The sequence below is a fragment of the Crinia signifera genome, chromosome 3 (assembly GCF_055691185.1).
Source record: "Crinia signifera chromosome 3, ASM5569118v1, whole genome shotgun sequence".
Classification (NCBI taxonomy): domain Eukaryota; kingdom Metazoa; phylum Chordata; class Amphibia; order Anura; family Myobatrachidae; genus Crinia; species Crinia signifera.
The window spans coordinates 5,919,604-5,941,899 of NC_139219.1; the positions used below are offsets into that span (position 1 = coordinate 5,919,604).

A 22,296-nucleotide genomic window follows, 5' to 3' on the forward strand; every position below is an offset into this window, starting at 1 on the left:
ATCCACCTAGCGGAAGGCCCAGAACATGCCCGCCATGACCATGGTGTGTCCAGCATAAACCTCTCCGTGGTCGGTTCTCGAATCGCCTTGTCCTCTACCCCTCTATATAATGCAACTTTGACCCACTTTATGTAGTGGCCAGACCCCTTTCTGGGCCCCCAGGACCCCCACTGGGTTGGGGTTGGACTTTGTGGCTGTGAACCTAACCTGGATCCAATCAAGACACCTCGCATTGGGCCTTATTCTGGTTCACTACATTGCACACTGCCCCCCTGCAGTGCACATGGTTTTGTCCATTTGAGAAGGAATTTGCCTCAGAGTGAACCAGAATAAGGCCCTTTGTTTCTGTCCAAATCGGTACAATGGTGCCCAAATGCATATGGGACAAACCGACAAATGTGTAAGAGATATAAGGGGCTGTAGGGTCCAGCTCTGGCCATAGTCCCCTTTCTGTGCACTTACATTGTCCATGTTGGTCAGGGGTGGCCAAACCTGTCCTCAAGTTCTACCAACAGGTCATCTATCAGGCCATCTGTGGATCGGGATGCGGTCATTTGGTCTACTGCATTATGGTCGACAGTCATTAGGTCGAATCCATTAGGTCGACATGCTAAAAGGTCGACATGACTCTAGGTCGACATGGGAAAAGGTCGACATGATTCTAGTTCGAAAGGTCATTAGTTCGACAAGGTCATTAGTTCGACATTGTCTATGTCGACATTCACAAGGTCGACATGGAGTTTTTCACTGTTCTTTGAGCCAACATGTGCCGACAGGCGGTATTTCATGCCCTACCATCCACTAGGGCGTGGTGGGAGAATAAAATAGTGTGCCGAGCTTAGCGAGGCACCGTGCCCGACGCACAGCGAGCGATGCGAGGGGATGCAGTGCACTTTAAACTGTGTCCATGTCGACTGTGTTGACATTCAGGTAAAAAAACAGTGAAAAACCCCATGTCGACCTTGTGAATGTCGACATAGACAATGTCGAACTAATGACCTTGTCGAACTAATGACCTGTCGAACTAATGACCTTTCGACCTAGAATCATGTCGACCTTTTCCCATGTCGACCTAGAGTCATGTCGACCTTTTAGCATGTCGACCTAATGGATTCGACCTAATGACTTTCGACCATAATGCAATAGACCAAATGATCCCAACCCCTGTGGATCTATAGTAGGAATGACTGCAGCAGGTTTGATAATGTGAGTTAGTAATGACTACACCTGTGCACCAGCTAGGTGATCTGGGGAATGTGACAGTTAGTAATGACTACAGCTGTGCACCAGCTAGGTGATCTGGGGAATGTGACAGGTAGTAATGACTGCACCTGTGCACCAGCTAGGGAGTCTGGGGAATGTGACAGGTAGTAATGACTACAGCTGTGCACCAGCTAGGGAGTCTGGGGAATGTGACAGGTAGTAATGACTGCACCTGTGCCCCTGCTAGGGGGTCTGGGGAATGTAACAGTTAGTAATGACTGCACCTGTGCACCAGCTAGGGAGTCTGGGGAATGTGACAGTTAGTAATGACTACACCTGTGCACCAGCTAGGTGATCTGGGGAATGTAACAGTAATGACTACAGCTGTGCACCAGCTGGGGAGTCTGGGGAATGTGACAGGTAGTAATGACTGCACCTGTGCACCAGCTAGGGAGTCTGGGGAATGTGACAGTTAGTAATGAGCGCACCTGTGCACCAGCTAGGTGATATGGGGAATGTGACAGTTAGTAATGACTACACCTGTGCACCAGCTAGGTGATCTGGGGAATGTGACAGTTAGTAATGACTACACCTGTGCACCAGCTAGGGAGTCTGGGGAATGTGACAGTTAGTAATGACTACAGCTGTGCACCAGCTAGGTGATCTGGGGAATGTAACAGTTAGTAATGACTACAGCTGTGCACCAGCTAGGGAGTCTGGGGAATGTGACAGTTAGTAATGAGTACACCTGTGCGCCAGCTAGGTGAATGGGAAAACATGTACTGTTGGTAGATCTCGAGGACCGGTTTGGCCACCTCTGATGTAGGTTATATAGATCCCCGGGTGGGGGTTGGTTTGCGGATGTCTTGTACTGTGCTGGGTGACCTATGAATTTGCAGCCCTGTGTCAGACACCAGGGAAGGTAACGGCAGGGAGTGGGGTACTTGTGTAGGTAATCAGACTTCCAGATGCGGACATGTAGCCCCATGTTCCTATCACCCGTTACATATACAAACTTGCGGAACACCCTTTACAACTTAAGATCCGTTGTTTGAAATCAGTGACGTCTCCATCCTCCCCCGTCTGCGGAGAACGAATGGAGCGGCCGCTCTCCAGCCACCATTAATAAATGTTCTGTCAGGTGCCCGTTCCCCATCGCTCTGCGGTTTGCTGTGAGCGTGTCTGAGTGTGACTGAAGCAATTGCAGACCCCGAGCGTGGACGGACAGGTCATCCATTTGAAAAGCATTAGAGCAAGATTTTTGACAAATTTCAATAAACCCCTCGCTGTGTTCTCTCCGTCACCGTTACACTGAGGGGAGCCAGCGGCCAGGAGCCGGGACGCCGCTGCAGCACGCAATATAACCGTCATTAAATGCAATGTTCCTGGATCAGAGGGCAGTGAGCGCTTTACCCTATTCCAATAACACCAAACCCAAATGATCCAGAAGACCCTGCCGCTGTCAGATGCGCCCCAATTACTGCACTACGGAACATTGCAGCTGCTGATTTGGGGGTTGTGTACATTAGAGGAACGGCTGGATAGAACAGAGAGGGTTGTACTGACTCCAGGATAATATAACGAGAGAAGGGTCTGAATATATATCAGCCAAGGAGGTGTATACCAAATGTTTTAGTTATTGAAAATAAAAAACAGTGAAATCACAGGATGGGGCTCATTTAGAACCAACCGCAGGTGCAGCACTTCATACAGAACCAGCCGCAGAATGGGGCTCAGTGCAGCACTTCATTTAGAACCAGCTGCAGGATGGGGCTCATAGTGCAGAACTTCGTACAGAACCAGCCGCAGGATGGGCTCATAGTGCAGAACTTCGTACAGAACCAGCCGCAGGATGGGCTCATAGTGCAGCACTTTGTACAGAACCAGCTGCAGGATGGGGCTCATAGTGCAGCACTTCGTACAGAACCAGCCGCAGGATGGGGCTCATAGTGCAGAACTTCGTACAGAACAAGCCGCAGGATGGGCTCATAGTGCAGCACTTCGTAAAGAACCAGCTGCAGGATGGGCTCATAATGCAGCACTTTGTACAGAACCAACTGCAGGATGGGGCTCATAGTGCAGCACTTCATACAGAACCAACCGCAGGATGGGGCTCATAGTGCAGCACTTTGTACAGAACCAGCCGCAGAATGGGGCACTTGTAGTATGAGCCGCAGGATGGGCTCATAGTGCAGCACTTCGTACAGAACCAGCTGCAGGATGGGCTCATAGTGCAGCACTTCGTACAGAACCAGCCACAGGATGGATTCATAGTGCAGCACTTCGTACAGAACCAGCTGCAGGATGGGCTCATAGTGCAGCACTTCATACAGAACCAGCCACAGGATGGATTCATAGAACAGCACTTCGTACAGAACCAGCTGCAGGATGGATTCATAGTGCAGCACTTCGTACAGAACCAGCTGCAGGATGGGGCTCATAGTGCAGCACTTCGTACAGAACCAGCCACAGGATGGATTCATAGTGCAGCACTTCGTACAGAACCAGCTGCAGGATGGATTCATAGTGCAGCACTTCGTACAGAACCAGCTGCAGGTTGGGGCTCATAGTGCAGCACTTCGTACAGAACCAACTGCAGGATGGGGCTCATAGTGCAGCACTTTGTACAGAACCAGCCACAGGATGGATTCATAGTGCAGCACTTCGTACAGAACCAGCTGCAGGATGGATTCATAGTGCAGCACTTCGTACAGAACCAGCTGCAGGATGGGGCTCATAGTGCAGCACTTCGTACAGAACCAGCCACAGGATGGATTCATAGTGCAGCACTTCGTACAGAACCAGCTGCAGGATGGATTCATAGTGCAGCACTTCGTACAGAACCAGCTGCAGGTTGGGGCTAATAGTGCAGCACTTCGTACAGAACCAACTGCAGGATGGGGCTCATAGTGCAGCACTTCGTACAGAACCAGCTGCAGGTTGGGGCTAATAGTGCAGCACTTCGTACAGAACCAACTGCAGGTTGGGGCTCATAGTGCAGCACTTCGTACAGAACCAGCTGCAGGATGGGGCTCATAGTGCAGCACTTCGTACAGAACCAGCTGCAGGTTGGGGCTCATAGTGCAGCACTTTGTACAGAACCAGCTGCAGGATGGGGCTCAGTGCAGCACTTTGTACAGAACCAGCTGCAGGAATGTAGTTTACATTTATTGCATGCACATTGGGCCTGATTCAGACCAGCTTGCCATGATTATATAACGACTGCGCGGTATGCAGTGCGCATATGTGAGTCGCATGACCAAAGGCAGCAACTGCATACCGCCCGCTACGTCCATGCCCTGCCTGCTGCTCTCCACCCCCTGTATTTGCGATGCTCCTCTGCAACCGCAGCCTGTCAGGTCTCACCTTACTCAGGCCCCTATCTCAGGGCGGGGTACTTCTGTAGTTTCACGGCGCCACCGCGCGCACAGTCTGTAACAGAAACTTGGCAGCCTGCCAGAGGCTCTGTTTCACTGTGCGCGTGCCGCTCTAGCTCTGTCTGACTGAGCTCATGCGCTCTAGCTGTACGTAAACAGCGTAGCGGCCGGCCAGCAGCAGCGCTGCCCAGGCGCTGACAGGTCAATGTCACTGTGGCACTTGTAGTTCCACAGTGAAATAGGCAGCGCCTGGGCACCACTGACAACGGGGGTATGTTAAAGTGGACACCCCGGCACAGCGATGCCGGGGCTTCTAAACTGTACGCGAGATTCAGACGCAACTGCGTCAATCTCGAGTCGCATAGATAGCCGCTAAGAAGCCGGAAAGCCTGGATTCAGATGTGGCCCTAGGGGAACACTATTGAAACCCACCCTCAGTGCCACTAGTGGACGCCACAGCTGTGGACCGTGTAAATCCCACTATCCACGCCCACCCGAAGCGTGGCGTGGCGGTACGCGTCCTACGACCTTTTCATACCCCCACTATCCACGTCGGCGTGGAGTTGAGAATAGATTAGTGTGGCGAGCGCACGCGGATACCTTCACAGCTATCCGCGTCCCCTCGCGGGCTTCACAGGTGTCAGCGTCCGCTCGCCACGCTTCGGGCTCCGTGCGTGGCGAGCGGACGCTGACACCTGTGAAGCCCGCGAGGGGACGCGGATAGCTGTGAAGGTATCCGCGTGCGCTCGCCACGCTTCGGGCTCGGTGGCTCGCTGCGCTCGCCACACAAATCTATTCTCAACTCCACGCCGACGTGGATAGTGGGGGTATGAAAAGGTCGTAGGACGCGTACCGCTGCGCTCGCCACGCTTCGGGTGGGCGTGGATAGTGAGGCTGATTCAGGAACACATTCACACCTGCACACACCTGAGACAGTAAAGACGAAATTTTCGGCTGACTGACTGACTACGCAAACTGCATAGCTCTCTGACTGACTACGTAACGCTGTCCGCGCGCGTCTAAGCCGAAGTGCCGGGAGTGTGAATTGAGACGCTAAAAGCGTCTCAAACCGCAATATAAGTTAGCGTCTACATTCGGGACACCCCCTGTGGTAGCGGTGTGCCGGGGTGTGCGATTTATAAGCCCCGTTTAGCCCTGTTTGTCTCCTTTTTACACTTCAACTAGAGTGGCACGCGCAGCGCTACGCTAGAGCGGCACGCGAGCCTCTGGCAGGCTGCCAAGTTTCTGTTACTTCCGGCGCCGTGAAACTACAGAAGTACCCAGGGCGGTTTGTGAGGCCAAGGACACTGACTCACGGCACCATCCTTTGCCTGGTCAATGCTGGAAATCAGGGGCGATATACCAGCTCCCCCTCCAACAGACGCCTCGGCCTGTTAATCAGGCAGAATGTCTGCAAAATGTCAATGCGACCCCTGGACCTGCCCCGGACATTTGCAGAACAGCTCCTGTGCATGTGCAGTTTTCTCCATCATCTTGATGATTCAGTCCCAATCATTCCTGAATCAGGCCCACTGTACGAACCCCACACGAGGGGTCTGCGAATGAAAGTGACCAATCATCAAAGTGCTTCCGCTGGTCTAGCGGGCACCAGGCTGGGCACAGAAACGTTGCATCTGCCGGAGGAAATATTCCATTGTGTTTTCTTTGGAAGTTATTTGTGGTGCTATAACGCGTGTAAATTCCCAGCCCCCCGATATAAAGCATCATCACGCTCATGATTTGTTCCCCTTCTGTAGGAAATGCCATTAGTAACTGGACAAGTACATATCCCTCTATCTCACTGGAGATAGTTTTTAAAGTAATGACTTCTTTACAATCTAATATAAAAGTAAAGCAGTTGAACAGATGAACACGTTCTCGCTTTATGTTCATGGTGATCTCAGTCACAGGAGCTAATTTGGGAAGAGAAATGGTTCACGCGGCGCGGAGCTGGGAGCATTCTGGGAAAAACAATCAGCCTCTAAAAAAACATAAATAAAATGAAAACCCCCATCCTGATGAATTATTCATACCTGTAGCACACCACAAAATGAGCATAGGCAGTGACAATCCAGTTGTGATGGCCCGCTACGATTAGCACTTTCCGCGGATCCACTGGGATTCCTGCAAGGGAAAAATAGATATACATTTAATGCCGTGGTGCCCGGCAGTATATTCGCAGCAACCCCAAAGACAAATGACTGAGGCTCCCACTTTCCAAAACAGTCAAATGATATTACCCGCAGACTCTTAATCACGGGCACCGGCGCACGCAATTTACATTCGCACCCCATACACCCCCCCAAAGCATTAAGTAAAGTTATAGGTTATGATGTTGCCATCTTGAAAGCCCAGGATAGCACAGAAATTGGATTCCCAAATGAGTCTTGTGGATGGAGTGCTTTGTGGAATGAATGCAGCCTTGGTGCAGAACGCGGGGGGAGGGGAGGTGGTGTCGGCTGCTGGTAAGGGGTGGGGGGGGTGTCATGCGCGGGGTCTCCATTTATCTACAGGTCAGGTACGCGGCTGGCAAGTCCCGTAATTGCATCACCATCACTGATCCATCACCGCTTCTCAGATCTGAACTCATGAGACCATCCTCCGGTGAAATGGGGCTATTGAAAGTGACACTCGCACTAAATCATAAGTCTCTTAAGCAGAACCTGCCAGCCGCACTTAATAACCAGAGTTTTGCTCAAACACGGGGACGTCTGCAAACATTGCTCCTGTACTTATTCTCCGCCGTACCTGCTGTTCAGAGGAATAAGGGAGCCGAATCCTCTCGCTGCAATGACTAAGATGTTAAAATGTCAGCGAGAACATGTGAGGTCTTCATTAGGCTGACGACGGCCCCCCCGTTTGCCGCCAGCAGCGCGCACACTTTGGTAGGAGCAACGGTTATTACGAGTCAGAAGTGCAATGTGCAGATTTGAAGTCTCTGTCGGGGGCAGAAAAGCCTCGCCTCATGGAGTGAGCGCTGATCTCGCTCCTGGAAGTAAGCGTCTGATGGGAACGAGCACATAAACAGAGGTATGCCTCATGTATACAAATGCTTCATTGGCTGCCTGTGTACATATGTTCCGGAGAAAGCCCGTTTATAGGCCCAGCAGGGCGGGAAGCCATAACAATCCCGGCAGAGGTCTCTTCTCAAGATAAATCAAACGATTGGAAAAAAGCTACATGATAATTAAAAAGTGCATTACGTATAAGGCAGAGGGGAAAGATAAGCACCCCCCTAAAACATGAAAGTCAGAAAGCCGCACAAAGATGTTTTGCAACATACTTCATAATATATACAATGGCAGTTGTTGTTATCAATAGTAAGTTACATCAAACACATTCTCACCGAGTACCATGGGGGACACTGGATACACTGGGTATAGTGGGTATAGTGTGCAGTGGTGGCATAATCCCCCATTGGCTGCCTGGGATCCTCAGTATTTTACTAGCAAAGCCCCAGCACAGAACAAGAGATGAAGTACGGAAACTAACAGCCTCTAATGGGAACAATCATAAAGCAAGAAAAACAGCAAAAGTAACAACACAATGAACAATAAGATTTACAAGAAGCGTACAGGAAGGTTGTACAGTGTACCCAATAAAATGTCAACAAAATTATTTTCTAAAATTACAATAATTCCATTTGTTCATTCAACTGACGAAGTCAATAGATACACTGGGAGAACCAAAAAGGAGGGAACACTCAGACGTTTCATCCAAAACTTTCATCTACTAAGGCAAACCTATTTGTGGAGATGTGGACCAAAGATATAATGGCCACTTGGCACCACTGCCCAAAATAGAACTCGTGGCATGCAGCCCAGGAGGCACCAGCAAGCTGAAGGAATGGACCTTCATATCTCAGGAAATGGTTCTCCTGCCATAATGAAGGCCTGGCTAATTATCAAACTATTTTAACTGCCAATGGTAGATGGCGGCCAACCTGACATGGAGGTCTTTAAGGAGAAAGCACGTCATGCCCATACTGAGAAGCCCCTGGTTCTATGAATATAGATACTCAAATCCTGATCCACATCCAGAGACCAGGTACGCTGCCTCCTCTGGAGACATAGATTCCCAATTCAGATTGCAAGAGAAGGTTTTGGTTCCAAATATAGCCTGGTCTTCATAGAAGATGAGGAATGAAGACCTACAGGACAGAGCCACCAGATAGCAAAATGGTAAGTAGATGTATCTAAAGTGGTTCTCAAGGAGTTATTGGGGAAGATATTTAGATGAATCATTCCCCGAAAGAAGTCTGTGCTACAGGTAAAAGAGGTATTATATAGAGGAACAGAGACCTGAACCTTTAAAGAGCCAAGTGTTAAAACTTCCTCCAGGCCAACCAGCAGGACTGCAATAGAAAGACCTACCAAAATCAAGAATAGAAACCCCCCCTTGGCATCACATCATGAGATGAATATCTTCCAAACCATGTGGTTATTGTTTTCCATAACAGGCTTACGAGCCCTGATCATAGTTTGATCCATACGGCCAGAGAAACCTTTCCATTAAGTCAAGGCTCTAGTAAAGGTAAGGTGAAAGTCATGGAGTTTTCAGATTGGATCTTAATGGCCCTTCCTTGGATGAAAAGGTTTTCCGGACCAGGGAGCTTTGAAGATCCACATGTGTTCCGGAATGTTTTCAGGAGCCCTAGCACTCTGACTGAAGAGTGGTGGTACCATTCTAAAGTCCATTGTTATAATCGACCAGACCTGGATGTAGAATTGGTGACTATGTTGGTGGCACCTCAGTCACTTGAATAGTTGGTTGTTTCAGTGCTGGTGACACTTGTGTTCCATTTAGAAATCCCCTTGATATAGCACGCCATTTATATAAAACTGTGAATTTGCACCTTGGCGATGGAAACCATCTCTCCCAGAACTTCATGCCTAGGAGAACCAACATCTACCTGTGACAGGAACGTGTGCTCTGCTGACAACTGTTGGAACAGAAAACCAAGGAAGATTTCCCCCTGGGAAAGTGTCAGCTTTAGCAAAGTTAGATTCCAGCCTGGGCTGTCCAGTAGAGAATCTAGCTGCAAGGCCAATGAGTTTGAGTAAATCAGCAGAACATCTACGTCACATATGGATCTGCAAAGGGCAACCATCACCTGTGAGCACAACGCGCTTTGGGTTAGAGCCAGGCAGAAGGGAACGGCCCACAAGTGAACATGGCGAGGCTGAAAGACAAATGCTATGAGGGATTGTGTCACTCCTAAGTTTCCAAGATGTTCAGATGCCTCCTGTATGTGGTCCACCAGATTAGATTTTGGTTTATCAAATTCCAGAACCGCTGCCAATTGTTAAAACCACCTCTCTATAGGGCTGCATTGTGAACAATCATGAAGAGGACCATCATTGTCATATCTGTGCTATCCCTCCCGTAAGGTAGCAGTTTTGGAAGAGGGGTGTTGGTCTTTGATGGAAGTATCTGCGTAAGGCAGGTACTGCCATTCCACTGTATCCTAGCTCGGGGAAAAGATGAGGGAAATCTGGGAGCAGGTCCATGCTTCGTTCAGCAGATTCTCCAACTGTTCAAAAGAACAGTGAACCATCCATAATCTCCAATTTCTCACTGTCCTCACCTCTAGTGTCGTCCCAAATGGTTACTAATACATTCATTCTCAGTTGTGTGTTGAATTCCTCAAGGCTAAAAACCCTCTGCACTCTATGGAACCAACCTCAGAGTTAGACTGCTCCAGAGCCTGGAGATCACCCGCAAACTCTCCACCATGGTGGTGATGTCTTTACTCCCTTCAAGGAAGTGGGAGAGGAAAAACAACACTGCTCGAGGCAGCAATTAAGAGGCAGAGAAGCGTGGCTCCCTTCTGGGTTGATATCTTGCGTAGACTGGGTGAGAGACTTGGCGGTGAGCCCACGAGCTGTTCCTCTATCTCATAAGCTGCATACAGGGCATTCTGGAGAACTCGCCCCTACGGGTTCTGGATCCTCTCACTGTGATAGCAGCATGCCACTACACTTCAACTATGCCCAACCAGCTGGGATAACGATAAACAAATCTCTGATTACTTACAAGGTTATCAATGTGAGGAAGGTGAAAACATTCAGGAACTTTGGACACCTCTGTTGTTGGATTTGGGGCCAGTTGCATGAGGGGCCTGCTGGATGATGAGAGGTCTGGTCGCTACAAATGTAAGTTGCTGGTGCCCATGCAGAGCATCACCTGGTTACTTTAGATAGAGAGTGGTGGCAGCGGTGGGGATCACAAGCACAATGGCGGCGCTCAGAGGGGGGTGGGCCCACATCGCGGAAGCCCCTCCTCCAAGAGCCGCCACTGGTAGGGAGTATGATCCACAGAGAGCGCCCATACACTTCTGTAGGTGACAGTCCATAAGCTCTCACAAAGCCGTGGATGTATGCACCAAAGAATCACAACTAAAATATTAAAGAGTTAAAACAGAAAAGCTGCACTGCAGATGTATAGGTGCTTTCACCTTATGAACGGATCTGATTGCAGAGAAGGGTCGCTCAGGGTATGAGGCGCAGTTTGCCCCTGACTACATTTTATTTATAAAGGCGCCACAAGTAGTTGGTAGCGCCGTATGTATGCTGTAACCCAATATCCACCAGATGTAGACTTACTTCTATACTGTACTAGAACAAAGTACTGTCATTTGCAGCAGCCAATCAGATTCTAGAATCTTTTACTGCATGTGCGCCACAGTTTATACGATATATAATAATCCCAGGGTACAATAAGAGATGACGCTGCAAGACTCCTGAGCTACAGCAATATCACTGTTACAGGCAGGGGGATGTCGGTAACTGAGAGGGACAAGCGACTACTCCCAGCTGGCAGTTATCTTATACATTAGATATCACAGAACATCCTTACCGAGTTTCACCATTCCTTCCACCGCAGTGAGCGTGGGCTGCAGGCCGACGCACGGGGTCGCTCCCTCGCACGGTCTCGGGGCGACTTTAGTCTCCGAGCAGGTGGACGTCTCACAATTCAGCTTACGGCTGGGAATGGCTGGTGGGAACAGACGGAAGATTGGTCTATACATATTATATATTTACAACACAACTTTATAAGGGTATGGGTCATAGGGTAGACTGTATGACCGTCGACATACATTAGGTCGATAATGGGAAGGTCGGCAGTCAAAATGTCAACATGAGTTTTTCATGTTTTGTTGTCCCAAAGTTCGACGCGAGTCGACACGGACACTGTAGCAGTGTACTGCCTCCCCTCGCTATGCTCCAGGCACGGTGCCTCGCTACGATTATATTCTCCCACCACGCCCTAGTGGATGGTAGGGTAGGACGTACTGCCTGTCAGCACGACGGCTCAGAAAAACGTGAAAAACTGCCAACCTTCCCATTATCGACCGGTTGTGTCGACCTTACAAACCTGTTGAACTTAGCCATGTCGACCTATTTTATGTGTTGACCATTTATAAATCGCCAATAATGATAGTTCTAGTGCCGAGCCCACATGTTCTGGAGTCCGTGCGCCCCAAATGGCCAAAGCAGGAAGAGACACAGTATATTCACACAATTCATAGACCGTTACGTTATTACTAAATACCGACAGGAGGGTGACAAACGACGCACTGTAGCGGATCTCCAAAATAAATGCATGTTCCAGAATGACACTGAGCTGCCAGGAAACTATAAAACCTGTTTTACAATCCACTTAATTGGGCAGTTTTTGGCCATTGAAGTCATTATTATAAATCATATTAATAATCCGGCAGCCGGTGAAATAATGCCCCTGAAATACACTGGTATCTGCTCTGTTACTGGGAGACGAGTGTTCTGTACTTACCAGTAACATCCCTTTCCTCTGATCTCATGGGGAACGCCGGGGGATACACAGTGATATAGGGAAAATATGGCGCTCTGCCCCACCTGACCTCCCCAAGAAGACACAGCGAGGATATAGGAAAAGTAAGAAGGAAATACTGTATGACAGAACACAACAGAGGACACCGTATACATGAACCGCTGGGAGGGCGTCTAATGTCCCCAATATGATCAGAGAGAAGGGATTATACTGGCAGAAATCCTGCTTCTCCTTCAGCTACTGGGGTAAGCTGGAGAGATCCCATAGCAGTCCTCCTGGGAAGGAGCACGCCACCGCTGCCCAATGCTAGCCTCCTAGGGCACAAAGGTGTGCGCACAGACATTCCATGAGGTCACCCTCATAGGAAAGACGTCTCCGGCCGGCAGCAGAGAAGGGAAATGCGACAGGTTTCCCCACAGCCCATAGAGAAGACGACCACCTCCATTGGGTACATACACTGAACTGAGGTCACGTGGGGTATAGAGGGGGAGGAGCCAAGTTGAAATCATTCATTACCTATATCCAATGTTGTCTGGGGTCTCCCCGGTGGATAAAGGATAAGTTACATTATAATAGATGCTGGATATGGAGAGAGGCAGCTGCGCAGACAGAGATTGCAGGTAGGAGCAGATAGGGGCTGAGGGCGGGGTAGAAAGTTTGTGGGGTAAAAACTGTCACAGTTCAAAGTGAGGGTAATTGCAGAAACCGTCATCTTGATGGGCTTTTAACGATATAGCTATAGAAGATTCTGTAACATTGCAGACCAAGTGGTTTTACTGAAAGCAAAGTGAATTTCTGTGTTGTGTCTATCAGTGTAATGACCAATCTAGTAGACATGTAATAATCTGCATTACACATGCAACATGCACAAGGTCACTAAATCTAAGGCATGTCATGTACAGGTTCTAGCATTTCCTGTATAACCAGGAGTTACCGTAGTTACTGGTCTGCTTGGGACTCCCCGGGATGCTCCCAAACTATGGTCAGCGCCTGATGACCCAAGGGGAGAGGCTGGTGCTAGATCCACAGCTGGCCCACCTACCCCATATACTGATGTATAATAGTTACCTGGAGGAGGTAAGTATCCATGAAACAAGACGCTGCCGCACGATGACCGTTCCAGTTCTTCACATAACAGCAATCTTCTGACTAAGAACAATGAAAGGACACAGCCATTACAATCGGGCACATCTGCCAACGCTGGTACCAATCAGATGGTACATCATAGTAAGCGCTCATTCCTGTCAGGCACACAACGGTCAGCACCGTCTCTGATCTGCTGATAGGGTCAAGGCCGGAGCACTATGAGGAACATCGGTACTGTTAGGATTACCTTGTATTTTATTATTATTATAATTTTATTTATAAGGCGCCACAAGTGTTTCGCAGCGCCGTACAAAGGAACAATACAGGGAGACAAAGCTTGGCATAACATTGAATAAATAACAAAAATACAGTACAAATAAAGAGCGCCACAGATCAATACACATTACAGCTTAAATGTAAGTAGTGAGGACCCAATCAACATACAACTAGAGGCCAATGATGGAGATGAGTATGAAGATGGTCACTGAGTGTTGGGTAAAGGAGAGCTGTGAGTGACATGTGAAGAGAAGTGGGCTTTGACAACAGGAGGGAAAAGGGCCCTGCTCGGAGGAGCTTACAATCTAGTAGGAAGGGGAGACAGACAGATAACAAGAGGTACAAGCAAGTGGGTGGTGGTTAGATAGCAGGATGTAAACAGGCAAGGGGTCGGAGAACCAGCTGGTTTATGCAGTGGAAGGGTACGCTTTGATGAATAGGTGAGTTTTCAGTGCCCGTTTGAAGCTTTGCAAGGTCGGGGAGAGTCTAATGGAGCGAGGGAGTGCGTTCCACTGAAGGGGTGCAGCACGGGCAAAGTCCTGTACTCTAGCATGGGAAGCAGTGATCAGGGTGGAGGAGAGACGACAGTCGTCAGCCGACCGTAGAGGGCGGGAGGGTGTATGAATGGAGATGAGGTTAGAGATATATGGAGCAATGGAATTAGAGATGGCCCTGTATGTGAGTGTGAGGTGTTTGAAGAGGATTCTGTAGGGGAATGGAAGCCAGTGCAGATTTTGTTGAAGGGGAGTAGCAGAATTAGAGCGGCGGGAGAGGAAGATAAGCCTGGCTGCAGCATTGAGGACAGATTGGAGAGGAGCTAGTTGGGATTGAGCGAGGCCGGTGAGGAGAACATTGCAGTAGTCGAGCCGTGAGATGACCAGTGAGTGGATGATCAGCTTAGTTGCACTCTGTGAGAGAAAGGGCCTGAAGCGAGCAATGTTGCGTAACTGGAACCGGCAAGAATGGGCCAGGGCTTGGATGTGGGGTGCAAAGGAGAGGGAGGAGTCAAGAGTGACACCCAGGCAGCGGAGTTGGGGAACGGGGGAGATGATGGTGTTGTTAACAGTGATAGAGATATTAGTAGGGGGCATAGCTCTGGGTGGGGGAAAGATAATAAGTTCGGTTTTGTCCATATTCAGCTTCAGAAATCGCTCAGACATCCAGGTAGAGATGGCAGCGAGGCAGTTGGAAACTTGAGAGAAAACAGTGGGGGACAGATCAGGAGAGGAGAGGTAGATTTGGGTGTCATCCGCATAGAGGTGATATTGGAAGCCAAAGGAGTTAATGAGTGCACCCAGAGAGGAGGTGTACAGAGAGAACAGAATGGGGCCAAGGACGGAACCCTGAGGGACCCCGACAGGAAGGATAGAAGGTGGTAAGGTAGAGCCAGAGGCAGAGACTGAGAAGGAACGGTTAAAGAGGTAAGAGGAAAACCAGTTGAAGACTGTGCCAGAGAGGCCAATGTTTTGGAGTGTGTGGGGGAGGAGAGGGTGATCCACAGTGTCAAAGGCAGCAGATAGGTCCAAAAGGATAAGCAGGGAGAAGTGACCCTTGGATGTGGCTGACAGCAGGTCATTGGTGACTTTCACTAGGGCAGTCTCAGTGGAATGAAGTGGGCGAAAGCCAGATTGAAGGGGATCTAGGATGGCGTGGTCAGACAGGTAGCTGGTGAGACGCCTGTAAACCAGCCGTTCTAGTATTTTAGAGGCAAATGGGAGAAGAGAGATAGGGCGGTAGCTTGTGGGAGATAAAGGGTCCAGGTTTGGTTTTTCAAGAATAGGTGAGACCAGAGCATGTTTGAAGGGTGAGGGAAAGATGCCAGTAGAAAGAGATAGGTTAAAGAGGTGAGCAAGGTGGGAGCAGCCAGTGGGGGAGAGGGAACTGAGGAGACGGGAGGGGAGAGGGTCCAGGGGACAGGTAGAGGGGGGAGAGGATGAGATGAGGGAGCGGACTTCATCAGCTGTAGTAGGGCAGAAGGATGACAGACTGGGGTAGTTGGAAGGGGAGGATGATTGGGGTGGGTGGGCAGCAGAGGGGGTATAGGAGGAGATATCATGTCGGATTATCTCAATGTTAGAGAGGAAGAAGGAGGCAAAGTCAGTGGCAGTGAGGGATGAAGGGAGGAGGGGTGGTGCAGGGCGAAGTAGAGTGTTGAAAGTTTCAAAGAGCCGTCGGGGATTGGAGGAATGGGAAGAGATGAGAGATTTGAAGAAAGATTGTTTGGCAGAGGAGAGAGCAGCGCTGTAGGAGGAGAGAATAAACTTGAAATGGAGGAAGTCTGCCAGAGAGTGAGATTTCCTCCAGAGGCGTTCAGCAGAGCGTGAACATTTTTACAAGAATCTAGTTATTTTGTTGTGCCAGGGTTGGGGTTTAGTGCGTCGGAGGGGGACAGTGTGGAGGGGGGCTACAGAGTCGAGAGCAGAGGTGAGAGGAGAGTAATAGAAAGAGGCAGCCTGGTTGGGGCAAGTCATGGTTGAAAGAGGAGAGAGGAAAGTCTCCAGGGAAGACAGGACAGTGGGGTCAAGAGATCCGAGGTTACGTCTGGTGACGGTAGGTCTGGGCAATGAGGGGAGAGGGGAGGATGAGAGGGTGAAAGAGAGCAGATTGTGGTCAGAGAGTGGGAAGGAAGAATTAGAGAAATCAGAGAGATTACAATGGTGGGTGAAGACTAGGTCAAGGGAGTTACCAAGATTATGAGTGGGGGTGGAGGTCCATTGAGAAAGTCCAAAGGAGGTGGTAAGGTCAAGAAGGTTAGAGGAGGCAGCATTATTGATGTCAATAGGAATGTTAAAGTCACCGAGGATGATAGAGGGGAGGTCAGAGGCAAGAAAGTGTGGAAGCCCTGCAGCAAAGTTATCAAGGAAAGGGGAGCAGGGGCCAGGGGGCGGTAAATTACAGCCACAAGGAGGTGAATAGGGTAGAAGAGGCGAATAGTGTGTACCTCAAAGGTGGAGAATGTGAGGGAGGGCTCAGGTGGGATGGCGCGGAAGGTGCAGTTGGGGGAGAGGAGGATGCCCACTCCTCCACCCTGACGGCCATCAGGTCTGACCGAGTGTGTGAAGGAGAGGCCTCCATAAGAGAGGGCAGCAGGGGAGGTAGTGTCAGAGGAGGAGAGCCAGGTTTCAGTGATGGCAAGAAGGTTAAAAAAGTGGGAGATAAAGAGGTCGTGGATAGCTGGGAGCTTGTTGCAGACTGATCTAGCATTCCATTGTATATGCAGCATGAAGGACGGAGGGCCCTGCTGTATGACAGAGGTTTCCTTTCATACAATGGCAAACCCCGTGTGCATATATTACACGTAAGGAACGTGCAATGAGGGCACATTTTGGCCATAGGGGTCTGCTATGTATTTCTGTTGTAAGGTGGGCACCCTCTGGCAGGAGGAGCGCAGCCGCTATATAGGGGAGAAAACACTCACTTAGGGGGCATTCGGTTATTAAACTGAGGCGGAAGGACATTTATTAAATATACATACTGATTATTTCCTGTTTGGGGTAAGGAAAGGACGGGTGTATATATTAGAAAGGACGGGTGTATATATTAGAAAGGACGGGTGTATATATTAGAAAGGACGGGTGTATATATTAGAAAGGACGGGTGTATATATTAGAAAGGACGGGTGTATATATTAGAAAGGACGGGTGTATATATTAAGCAAACACTATTCATCTAATTTTAGAGCAGATTGGGCAAATAGTTTATTAAATGTAAACAGTATTAATTCAATGTTGGGATAGCTCCGTATGTCGTCCTGACTGTCACCGAGGGTGGACGCACAGGTGTACAGGGGGCAGTTAGCTGGTGTCGGCGCCAATGTCAGGGACCTTGCTGGAAGGCGCCTAATTCAGGGTTTCTCGGAACGTCCAATGGTGCAGCCGATGTCTGCAAGCTGCTGCGTCTTTGTGCGCACAATGGCATATTAGAGCTAAGTCCAGTATAAGGACCATCATTCTGCAGGAGATGTGGGCATTTTCTGTCAAGTTAATTATAGTCCATATATTATGTTATACTGTAACCACCCAACAGTTACTATATCTACTACTATTACTGTTCAGGAGACCTATAATGCCCCTTTTACACTGCATTCTAGAGACCAACAAGGGTCACTGAACACTGGTTTCAAGCAGTGTCACTGCGGCGTAAAATCCCATTCACACCGCTGGCTGGACTCGGGATATTACTGGGGCTTCTCCTCTGCCGTCCCCTGGGGATGACAGTGAACGGGACCTGGACCGGACGTTCTGGGTAACACATTCACACCACTGGCTGGACTTGGGATATTACTGGGGCTTCTCCTCTGCCGTCCCCTGGGGATGACAGTGAACGGGACCTGGACCGGACGTTCTGGGTAACACATTCACACCACTGGCTGGACTTGGGATATTACTGGGGCTTCTCCTCTGCCGTCCCTTGGGGATGACGGTGAACAGGACCTGGACCGGACTTCTGGGTAACCCATTCACACCGCTGGCTGGACTCGGGATATTACTGGGGCTTCTCCTCTGCCGTCGCTTGGAGATGGCAGTGAACAGGACCTGGACTGGACGTTCTGGGTTACCCATTCACACCGCTGGCTGGACTCGGGATATTACTGGGGCTTCTCCTCTGCCGTCCCCTGGAGATGACAGTGAACGGGACCTGGACAGGACGTTCTGGGTAACCCATTCACACCGCTGGCTGGACTTGGGATATTACTGGGGCTTCTCCTCTGCCGTCCCCTGGAGATGACAGTGAACGGGACCTGGACAGGACGTTCTGGGTAACCCATTCACACCACTGGCTGGACTTGGGATATTACTGGGGCATCTCCTCTGCCGTCCCCTGGAGATGACAGTGAACGGGACCTGGACAGGACGTTCTGGGTTACCCATTCACACCGCTGGCTGGACTTGGGATATTACTGGGGCTTCTCCTCTGCCGTCAGTTGGGTATGACAGTGAACAGAACCTGGACCGGACGTTCTGGGTAACCCATTCACACTGCCCTATAACTCAAATCCTTCCCGGACCAAACCAGGTTGGATTTCTGAGTCACCGGATCCGAGTTAAACCTTTCACACGAGCCGCTACCTATGTAAACCCACACAACCCAGTTTGTTTCTGGCGTGTGATACATGTACAATACGTGTTATGTGGACATTACAAAGCCTAAAATTCCCCGAGCTAATTTCGCATCTGTCCGGACCTCAGACCCAGCTCCACTTTATACTTATATCAGCCGAGCAGCCGCAGAGTAAACAGAGCAGGACTCCTACGAGTCAATAAGTCCTGTATATTCTCTGTTTGTAGGGCGAGTTCTAGATATAGCCATGTACGGAATGGCTGAGCAGCAGCGGTAGTGACATACAACACAGACATTTACCCAGGGGTGTAATTCCATAGAATTCAGCTTCATGGCGCAGGACATTCAGACTGACACCCCTAAAAGATAGAAAATAGTCATGAAATAAAGTGATTGCCAATAACTACAGCACATATAGACACCTGTGGTTCCCGAGCTGGGGAATGGGGTTGGGTTGAAGCGTTGTCTTCCCAAACTCCGCTATTACAGTGCAGGTCTTAAGGATATAATACATAGAAAAGACAGCGCTTCACTGCCAGGACACCCATCTGTATGCCTGGTCTCCTGGGTCTTCTGATCGATAATGGAGAGGTCTTCTCCCAGGTATGTAAAACAAACAGACCATAAATCCCCTTATAATGGAGTGAGTCCATACATCAAATCATCATAAAAGAAAATGATTAGACAAACCAATGAGGTTTCTCCTTATTAAACCAGGAAAGGCGCGTGGGGTCTTAGAGGACCCTCGTGAGTCATATATAATGGCGTATGATGCTTACACAACACACTAATAGAAATGCCTATCATGGTTTCTTTAGGTGTCAGGTCTAAAGATCAGTAAACATGAATCAGGAGGGTCCTGTAAGACCCCACGCGCCAGTCCTGGTTTAATGAGGACAAACGACATTGGTACGGCTGATCATTTTCTTTTATGATGATTTGATGTAGGGACGTAGTCCATTATAACGGGGGTTTTATGGTCTGTTTATTTTACCTACCTGGGAGTGACTATGGAGGTTTGGCGTCTGAAGACCTCTCCATTACACTCCTTGGGCGCGAAGCAACGCCTTTCCTGCACATGGAGGACAATCATTTGTAAAGTATTGAGGATATCCAGGATTGAATCCAGATGCTTAAACTAAAACAAACTGATTAAGGTCCGAAGTCACCTGAGCTCAAGTATGTATATCCTTAAACCCTGGACTGTAATGGCGGAGTCTAACCTACAGACAAGACTCCAGAATCCACAATATTATATCTCCATTATTTCTATTTTAGAATGAATTACATTGAATTGTGAGAGATTACAGAAATAATCTGCAATGCCGCAACGTAGCACATAAAACACGTATCAATTCTACATACTGTAGACAAGAGCCACAATCCCTCCCCGCATCACCCAACAGTGACGACACATGGCAGATACATGGGTAATATTATACTATATTGGTATGCTCTCTAACGGGTGACAGTGACCGCGGACAAAGCAAAGACTCCAGTTTGGCCACTGATGATCTCAGCATGGGGACCTTACGCTGGAGAGTGAATGGTTAGCGCACTGCGTAACAGTTTCCAATATCTCACAAACCAACCCCGCTCTGCACATGATCTACGTATCTCACCCACACGCATTATCTGCTCCCACTCACAATTGCAGGACTCTCCTCTGGCTGCACCCACTCTGTGGAATCCCCTCCCATGCACAGTAAGACTCCTCCAAGTGTTCCCTGAGTACTCAACTCTTCAGGCAGCTTATCACATTCCAGACCCACCCACATAATCTGCCCTGTCCAATCACATCCCCACTGTACAGTCCTCACATATTGCCACTTATTGTCTCTCTCTCACTTTTCCATCCTTCTGACCCCCGGCCACCATTGCAGGGTCCCCGTATATACAGCCCAACAAGAGCCTCTGCAATCTGGTGACCATATGTAATAGATAACACCTATCCCTGTGTCTCACAAGACTATTTCCCTATAGATTGTAAAGGTGCATACACAAAGAAGGATTTGGCAAAAGATGTGGGCGTTCCCGATGGATGGATCGATCAATCGCTTAAATCGTTCTGTGTGTATGAACGATATTGATGCCAATGCACGTACCAGCTCCTTGTTAAGAAAGTCTATGCATGCAGAAAGATCAGAGACCAATCTTTTGCAATGTGTTCAACTTGTTTCATTTGTATGCACTATGAACGATTTGGTAAAAGCTGATTAACGATGGTGGAGGGGAGTAGGAGTCATGGGTTGTCGTTTGTACAATCGTTTACTGTTTGATACCAAATCGTTTGTCCAGGAGTTCTGAGGAAATCATTAACGAGATTGGATCGTTTGCCAAATCCTTCTGTGTATTTGCACCTTAAGCCTGCGAGCAGGGCCCTCCTTCCTCTATGTCTGTCTGTAACTACCAAGTTGGTTTGATCACTGTTGTTTGTTGCACTTTATATAACATGTTTATAAATAAATAATAATGATGCACTGATGTCAGCAATGACAGTAAATCCAGAATTCAGCGACGATTCCCTGTTATGATGTAGGGATATTTTTCAGTAGAATGAAAAGAGCATCGATTTCTAATGATAAAGACAGGACTAAAAGCATCTCCTCGTACCTTAAATCAAGTTCCTTTGTTCTCAGGAAATTCAAAATGGGCGCAAACGCTGTAGGGTCTCGATCGATAAATATCTGTAAAAGAAAAAAAAAAGTGCACGGCTGTCATTACAGAGAAATAAGGACTTTCACAGCGTTTTATTAAGAAAAAACACACGTGCCACTTTCTATTTCCAATAAACTTGGACTTTTTTTTTATACACATTTCATAAAGGGTAATAAAGTTAATAGACCTCTAACATATTCATGAAAAAACACTTAAAACGCTTAAGTGAAAGGCGATATATTTCCAGGTCATTATTGCGCAGTAAAATAAGGGATTTTTCATTACTCTGCAGAATGATGACGCTCTGCTGCAAGGTAAACGCGCACATTACGCCGCGAGGTCACTAACAGGTGCGTAACGAGGGGGAATGACAGAATCTGAGGACAGATCTGAAATGGATTAACCAAAGGTTCTCTCCAGAACGGGAATATTTCAACAGGAACGTTTGGTAGCAGAAAAGTGGGATGCAAAATATTATCTTTTACAGCCGGTACTGGTGATTGGCCAGATATTGTAGGATCATTTCCAGTTAGTACTGGTGATTGGCCAGATATTGTAGGATCATTTCCAGCCAGTACTGGTGATTGGCCTGATATTGTAGGATCATTTACAGCCGGTACTGGTGATTGGCCAGATATTGCAGGATCATTTCCAGCCGGTACTGGTGATTGGCCAGATGTTATAGGATCACTTCCAGCCGGTACTGGTGATTGGCCAGATATTGTAGGATCATTTGCAGTTAGTACTGGTGATTGGCCAGATATTGTAGGATCATTTACAGCTGGTACTGGTGATTGGCCAGATATTGTAGGATCATTTCCAG

General features: G+C 48.6%; 1 protein-coding gene across 1 annotated transcript in view; it reads right to left on the minus strand.

The window, feature by feature from the left end:
• The window catches only part of KCTD3 (potassium channel tetramerization domain containing 3), a 63,613-nt gene that overhangs the window by 14,703 nt on the left and 26,614 nt on the right, over window positions 1-22,296 (minus strand). The window contains exons 4-8 of the mRNA XM_083175169.1: window positions 21,429-21,502; window positions 19,116-19,174; window positions 13,461-13,541; window positions 11,439-11,576; window positions 6,614-6,704 (exon numbers count right to left, since the gene is read on the minus strand). Coding sequence (XP_083031295.1) covers window positions 6,614-6,704; window positions 11,439-11,576; window positions 13,461-13,541; window positions 19,116-19,174; window positions 21,429-21,502 — 443 coding nt within the window. The remainder of the gene's footprint in view (window positions 1-6,613; window positions 6,705-11,438; window positions 11,577-13,460; window positions 13,542-19,115; window positions 19,175-21,428; window positions 21,503-22,296) is intronic.